Source organism: Oxyura jamaicensis, unplaced genomic scaffold (genome assembly GCF_011077185.1).
Source record: "Oxyura jamaicensis isolate SHBP4307 breed ruddy duck unplaced genomic scaffold, BPBGC_Ojam_1.0 oxyUn_random_OJ68797, whole genome shotgun sequence".
NCBI classification, from domain to species: Eukaryota; Metazoa; Chordata; class Aves; order Anseriformes; family Anatidae; genus Oxyura; species Oxyura jamaicensis.
In genome coordinates this window covers 1-7898 of record NW_023309061.1, presented here as the reverse complement: position 1 = coordinate 7898, position 7898 = coordinate 1, and the positions used below count along the sequence as shown (strand labels likewise).

The 7898-nt window shown below is 35.0% G+C and overlaps 1 protein-coding gene across 2 annotated transcripts; it reads right to left on the bottom strand.

The window, feature by feature from the left end:
• Window positions 1–1880: 1880 nt before the first annotated feature.
• On the bottom strand, window positions 1881–7854 carry LOC118159220 (ubiquilin-1-like). Of its 2 annotated transcripts, none has more exons than XM_035313832.1 (3): window positions 6697–7854; window positions 6188–6356; window positions 1881–4902 (listed from the first exon to the last, which is right to left on the bottom strand). In XM_035313832.1, exons 1-3 carry the CDS (start codon window positions 6810–6812, stop codon window positions 4747–4749), a joined length of 441 nt encoding a protein of 146 aa, XP_035169723.1. In that variant the 5' UTR covers window positions 6813–7854; the 3' UTR covers window positions 1881–4746. The 2 variants fall into 2 exon arrangements, with proteins under 2 accessions (XP_035169723.1, XP_035169724.1); XM_035313833.1 differs by having other exon boundaries at window positions 1881–4899.
• Window positions 7855–7898: the final 44 nt, after the last annotated feature.

Below are 7898 nucleotides of genomic sequence, written 5' to 3'. Positions count from 1 at the left end.
TACTTTATAAATGTATGTATATATAAAATATATACATATTTAGAGATACATACATATAAAATAAATTATACATATTTGCATACTCCTTTATATAAAAATATATACATAGAAGTATATACCTGAGTCCAAAGAAAGTAGGCAGCCAGTCACAGGGCTGCCTGAGAACACATGGGTATGTTGGTTTCAAGAAATAGCCATTAGCTAATCATAAACACTATAATGTTTGACAAAATGGCAGCTCCCTGCCATAAAATGGTGAAGCCCTGTCACAAAACGATGCCCAAACAAAAACATTGTCCCCTTGTGTACATAGGGGAAAGTCCTTCCAGGTCTGATGTAGTTCTAAGGTAAACCAGAGGGGGGCGGCTGGTCCTGGCAGCTAATCAAACCAGAGGATGTGCCCAGAAGAGGGAACAGCAAGGGCAAATGGCCCATGAGGCTTTTGGGAGAAGACAGGACTTCCAACTGAAGCTGGGGGCATGGCACCCGTTACTTTTTGTGTATCAGTGGTATCTATACTACTGCCATATCCGTCCTCCCCCATACCAGCACAGTGAAGTTTGAAGCAATCACTGCAATATGACTCCATCCACCTGATTTTTACATCGGAAATAAGCTCTTGAATACAGTTACAGATCACATGCTAATGACATCTGAATAACATCAAACCACAATGCTATTGAGTACTTTTAACTTAATTACAAAATAATTTATTGAAAAACAAACAAAAAAATCCTGTTTGTTCCTCAACATGCATGTTTTATTGTGTACAAACCTGAATAGAAAAGAAGAAAAAACAGCATGCAACTAAAAGCCTTAATTAAATTGTCTGCATTTAGCTTACATGTGCAAAGACTTGTCGTTATAACAACACATACTGATGACTTTTACAAATTTCAGTAGTTACAAAATATGCTGGGATTACTAGGATGTATTGGTCATATTTAGAAATATCAGGATTATTGCAGCGGTAAAGACTTGCATTTTCTTTTTTAGCATCTGACTTTAGCTACTATTACAGATGGGGAAAAAAAACAGGCTACAGGAATATAACAGTTACCAGATGTTTTGTACTGTGATGGAGGAAGTAATTCATTCACTACTTCCCACTAGCAAGCAGATGCCCAGCCACTTCAGAGGAAGCAGGACCTCAGCACACATAGCAAGAAGACAAATACCATAGCCACTAATGTCTGTCCCCCCCTTTCCCTAAGCTTTTATTGCTGAGCACAATGTCATACGGTATGGAACATGCCTTTGTCCTGTTTTAGTCAGCTGTCTTGGCTATGACCCCTCCTAACCTCTTGCCTACCCCCACCCTACTCGCTTTGAGAGGGCAGAAGAGAGAGAACAAAGTCCTTGACACCGTGCAAGCACTGTTCAGCAGTAGCCAAAACTGTTATCTGGTGATATCAACAACTGTTTTAGCCACAAATGTAAAGTACAGCAGCATGCTGTGCTTTGAAGATAGTTAACTTCAGAACTTGATCCTATCCAGACCCAGTAGAATTCTTAATAAAAAAGAATCTTTTATTAATGGTTGGAAGTTCAGATAAGCCAGTATATCACGTAAAGCAGCATTGCACAATTTAATGAATAAACCATTGGTGTATGATACCAAGCAAGAGGGAAATACCTCCTTCTGAAACATCAGTGATGCAAAATTGTGAGGGCCTTCTTGAATGCCAGGGGAAAATTGTTCTATAATGGTAATAACAACAACAACAAAATTGTTACATTTAGTAAATTAAATTAAAGAAATGGCACCCTCTTGTGGTACCTTTGCTTTTAATGAAGTCTTCATAATTTTCTCAATACACAATTTTACAAGCAAAGAGCTTTTCTAAAATGTCCACTATTAAATGCAAGTTTATGCTTGCTTTTTTTCAGACACAAGAAAACTAAATAATTCAGGAAACTACACAGTGATAGGAAAGCAGCTGCATGAGAGACTACCAAGCAGTAATATTAAATTTCAAGCCCTCATACCCAAAAAGAAATCAGACATTTTCAAAAGTGAGCACCTAAAAGCCTAGTGTGACAGGGGCAGGAGATAGAATCTTCATGATTGCTTACTCTATTATGCCATTAAACCAACAAGTGTGATGTATCATTTATTATTAAAGACATAATAAAATTTTACTCCTACTACAAACCATATTCTACCTAATGCCACTTTTAACAGTGAAAGTCTTTTTCAACAAAACCAAAATTCCTCCCATACTAATGATGTTTCAATGTTTTACCACTACTCAATTACTAATTGTCATTACTAGTTGACAATTGGTACATAGTTAAATTAGTGACAGTTAAACATTGATTGTACAAGAAGTAAACTTAGCTCAAGGGTTCATCGTACAATTTCTGTTAAACCACTTTTTTTCTTAAATTCTAACAATTTCACTTAAAATAGCATATCTGTTTTAATTGCATAGGCGAACTAGATATTGTCTCAAAAGAATGTTCATGTATATCATCAGATTAAGTGTTTTAGTATCATAATAAAGCTTGGCAAAAATCACTCCCATATCTCAGCCTTGTCCTTTCAATTTGACAGTGGCCTTTTTGTAAGTTACAGATTATATTTTTATAAGGATATGCCTTCTGAATGACTGGAGATCTCACTTTTTTAAAGCAAAGTTCCTATAAGGCATACTATAAGGTCAAGTCAGATTAGTTACTTTTAAGATCTTAAGTGTAACTGTGAAAAAATTGTGATTTATCTACAGAAACTACTTGCTATTACTTCTGTATCACAGCCTTGTACCCAGTACAATGAAAGCTACCTACCCAAAAAGAAGGCACAGTGAAGGTCTGGTCACTTGCAGGTTTACTATCATTGGCTAAGAAACAAAAGTAATAAATTCCCACCCGAACTAAGTATTTTAAAAGGCTTTAACTATATAAAACTCTAATCACCAGGAGATTCTATTTTAATTCAGTTGTGTGTTTAATACTCTTTGTTGCTGTATGTATGAGACTTTGATCCAGAGGCCTGACAACTGAGATTTTTTTTTAAACTTTACCCAAAAGAACATCAGCAACATTTGATCAATTAATTTATTGCTGAAGAAACAAGGTTACTGGACAGACAAACTTCTGAGAGAAGAATACAACATGATTACTTCCTGAAAAATCTGCATGCTTGGCTTTGCCAAGAGTTTTAATAACTTCACTGTTTAGAGAAGAAAGCGTGCTTAACACCCTCCTTTATATTCCATTAGAATATAAAGGAACAATAGTTTACCATTGTAATACTTCAGTTATTAGTTAAAACTAATACTTCATTTCACTTATTAACAACTTTGAGCCAAAGACCAGTAAATTTAAACAATTTGCAGACAATGTTTTTTAGAGCAAACTGGATTTATATTTGTACCGAAAAGTTTGTTCAGATTAAGTGTTTAATGCAATACAGTAATTAAATCAGAATGCTCACAATTACACTGACACAAAAGACCAATAAAAAACAAATCCATTTCAGTAACACACAACAGAATGCTTTATTTCACTACCTCCACTTTATCTAAAAAAATAGTCTTCAATATCATATTCTTCTCTGCCCTCCAATTCATACACCAAGTATTGCTTGCTAATTTCAGCCCAAAGTCTGTAAATATTCCCAGAGCTAACACTCAAATGACAACTATATTAAGCTGATCAGTCACCTTGAATGCCAGATAATCACCAATTGCACACATCAAAACAATATGCTTAAATACTTTTAAATTCACTTATTACCTGTGCGCAAGAGGTAACTACAAATAAAAATTAGGAAGATGTACAGTATTTTTCACGTGGTGGTTAGAAGGAATTAGAATATCACATGACAGTGGTTCAAAGTAATGTTTCCAGTTACAAATCATAATACTTTAGAATCTCAGTGGAAAAAGTAAAAAAAAAAAAAAAAACAGAAGCAGTTTCAGAGTAAAAGGCAGTTCTCCTTTAATTTGCAGAAAGGTAATTTAATCTGTAACAATTTTTCAATGAGACAATGTTACAATGCAAGTTTCTTTACAGTTAGATGTAAAGATATAACTAGAACATAAGTAAAAATATACTAGAACAGCAATTCTAGTACATTTTAAACGAACTTGCCCAAGCATTTTTTCTGAGATGTTTACCAAGATGCTGGAAGATTCTACACTGAAAACCATGTCTTACAACCTTTTTTTCCCCTGGCCTTTTTTGGTTATTTATAATTCCATTCTATCGCAATATGTAAATTTCTAGAAATGAGCTGTATCCATTGTATATGTTATATTTATACTTTACACAAATAAAAGCAAAAATGGTACTCAAGTGGTATAAATCTTGCAGCATTTTGCTAGTAAAAAATACATGCTGTAATCATCATAATCAGCATTGGTATCCACAAATTATAGCTTCAATCGTTTCCTTTTTAATTTGTATCCTGCATAAATTACTACTGAAGACTAATGGTTTAGTACTAAAAAAAAATTGACAGATGCAAGTCAAACAAAACCTGCTCAACCAATCATGAAAGCTGATAGTTTGAAAAATTAACAAATAATGCAGAAAAAAAGTGATGCATGCAACAACCAAGTGAAAACGCATCAATTCCCCATTTGAAGAAAACTGCTGCATTTTACCTTAAAAATACATAACTGATTTTAGTTCTAACAAGAAAATCCCAAGAGTCAGAATGAAATAAAGCAACTATTTTAAAGATTTAAGAGCAGTTATCAAAAATAAATTAATTTTTTTCAAGTTAAAGAAATGCTGCTATGAAGGCTGAGAGCCAAGCAGCCTTTCAATAGCTGCACTGATATCTCCTCCTGTTGCTATTAGAGCTTGTAAGTTTGCTTCATGGTTCAAAAAGCCCATTGCATTCAGCTGTTCCAGTTGTTGCTGAAATCTAACTTCTGGATTTTGTAACTGTTAAGAAGAAAAATTTAAAGCTATAAAAGCATAATATACATTTGACAAAGTATTCCTCAAAAGCATAATACACATTTGACAAAGTACTCCTCATCTTTAATAACAATTTCTGAATGCATCTTTCTCAAGTTCCCCAAGCTAGACTATGACAAATTCAATTCACAACTGAATATTGATTGAACAAATCAGACTAGCTTCAAATTTTAAGAGTATCTATACTTACATGACATTTTTGAACTATAAGGACATCTACTTGTTTGACAGAAGAGGAACAAAAATTAGGTCTGGCAAATTTATATCCTGAGAACGGTTTCTTAAAGACATGTGCAGGTTTTGTTTGTTTGTTTTAAAATTAAACCAGTGACAATCTAGTGACAGTAGGATTTTGGTGATTTCAGTGTTGGCAACAGTGAATGCTGTATGCTATTTTATTTTTCTTGACATAAAAATTACCTCTTTAATGCTCCAATTATTTATTGACTAAATTTACCAAAATTCTAGTTATAAAAACTTCAGCCTAAGGCAACAGAGGAGGCAAGAGCAGGAATGTTTCACCAGCAGTCTACCATTACACTGGATATGTACCACAGTGTAACTAATGGTGCTGTTTCACACAGACAGCACTCTTGAGATACTATTCCATTGTTATGGGAATGCCCTCTTTAAAACTAGTCTTACTCATCACCTTACAACTACCTGCAAAGCTGTCACCTTTGGTCAACTTCTGGAGTTCTCTGGAAAGCCTGAACTCCACTTGGTACATTACACAATGTACACTGTGCAGTCTGGACCTGCAGGATGTCAGGGAAGCAAGCTACAAATTCAGACCCCAAATAACCCAAGTGTGGCTATTCTGAAGAGTGTGACAGAGGCTGTCACAGCTACGGAGTAACAACCAGAAACATAGATATAAAGCACCGAGATAATGGCGTTCGGTACACTTACATTACTTTCTTGTCTGAGCCCACGTTTCACTCATCAGTGAACCAGTCTTCCCTTAACACCTTAATCTGCTTCTTTCCAGGCATTTCAGAAACTCAAGGGTATGAAGGTAAGTGTACAACAATCAACCGTTCAGAGGACATTTTTACTCAAATTTGATATTTTTTCCAGCATTTATTTGCACAGCTACAACACCACTTTTAAACTTCCTCTGTTCTCCTTTGACCAGAAGTATTATGGTGGTGCACACAGAGGAGGGATTAAAACCAAAACCAACCAACCAACAACAACAAACACCCCACACCCCAAAAACACACACACTAGAATATAGTAATCTACTTACCTGAACATTTGCACCAACAAGCGCCTGCAACATTTGCTGGACAAACTGCTGGTGACCAGGTTCAATGGCCCCTGATGCTAGACTAGTATTTTCACTGGGAACAGAACTAGGTACAGTGGAGCCTGTAGGAACTCCAGTGCTTCCAAATCCACCTAAACCAGGATTAAATCTGCACAAGTGACAGAGAAATACATCAAAAATATCGAAAATAGCTTACTTGTAATGTCTCTTCCCATCATATCCAATTACTGAGTAAAAATCTTGTCAAATAAAGAGTGTATGACAACTAAAGTAAAGCACCAAGACAAAGACCATAGCCATCATTGCTAGAAAGTGCATTGCAAACAGAAGTGTGACAGATTCTAAAACAAGCTTAGTGAAACTAAAAAATGCAAGAGGAAAGGTCTCTAAAACTGGATAAACCTCTACACATTTTATAAAAAAGACAAAAAGAAAAAAATAAACAGAAGAAAAAAGTTTTTGTATAAATTTGTATGATCAATTCTTACCCTGGTATAAGTCCAGGTGCTTCTGTTGCCAGTGTCTGCAAGCCTTGCTGAATCTGTAGCAAAGCTTGCATTGCTCTAGAGTTTGACATAGCTGATAATGTGTCAGGACTCTGCATCTAAGTACAAGAGAGAAACTCACAAATTAATATATAGACATTCAAAGTTAATCTTTATCACTAGACGTTATATAGAATTTGACATCCTTTCAGAACGTGCTGTTTCTCAACTTTAGTTACATGAAGTCCTGCAGATATTTTTATTGAGAAAATTTTCACAGGAGATAATCGATGAGCTCTCTAGACTCCTTTCAAATAAGAAGTACATAAACAAAAGTATTTCTCATTACCCCTTCCAGTAGACTTTATCATCTTCTAAAGCCATAGGAGTGTATTAGTCCAACATAATTTTAAAATTAGTTTCCCATATCATAATACTGATAAGCAACAAGGATGAATACAACAAAACTTGACTAGTAGGTATCTAATACAAAGTTATAAAACATCTTTTTATAGCTAAATTTAGACCACAACAGTTTGATCATGATAATTTGTGCACCTGTTCATATTTGTAGCAGCATTACTGCCTACAGACACGCGAACACTCTGCAAAACATACTAGCAAACATATAATGTTCAAGGACCTTCACTCTACTAAAAATTCAACTAAAAAACATCTTTCACATTCACAGATAATTTAAAAGACAAATCCTTTTGACTTCTGAAATTAGATGTCCCAAAATTGGACTATTTTAGATACAAACCCAAAACTACTGGCTTACGCTCACCTCTGCTTAAAGATGTCACTTGTAGTGAAAAGTTATTTGTTTCAGTCATAAGTGAGGCAGTCTTAGTAGCCAGACCTGCTTCAAATACCAGACAGGCTGATTAATTTCAGCAGCATTCACTTCGTAACTAAACCAAATTCCTTCTGCTGCAAAAACATTTTTTGATTCACAATGAACTGCACAGATTAATGTTAAATTTTCTCAAAACAGAATAGCAGAATAGGGTACAAAGATCAAACATTGATTCCATCCTGAAATATGGGTATGTAATGAGACCAGAGCACAGTGAGTTTTTAAACAATTTGTCTCTCAGATTCTTCCTGTCTCTTCCTGATAGCTAAAAGTCAGAGGATAATAAATGTATAGCTGGTTGTTGTGGTTTAACCCGACTGGCAGCTAAACACCACACAGCCGTTCG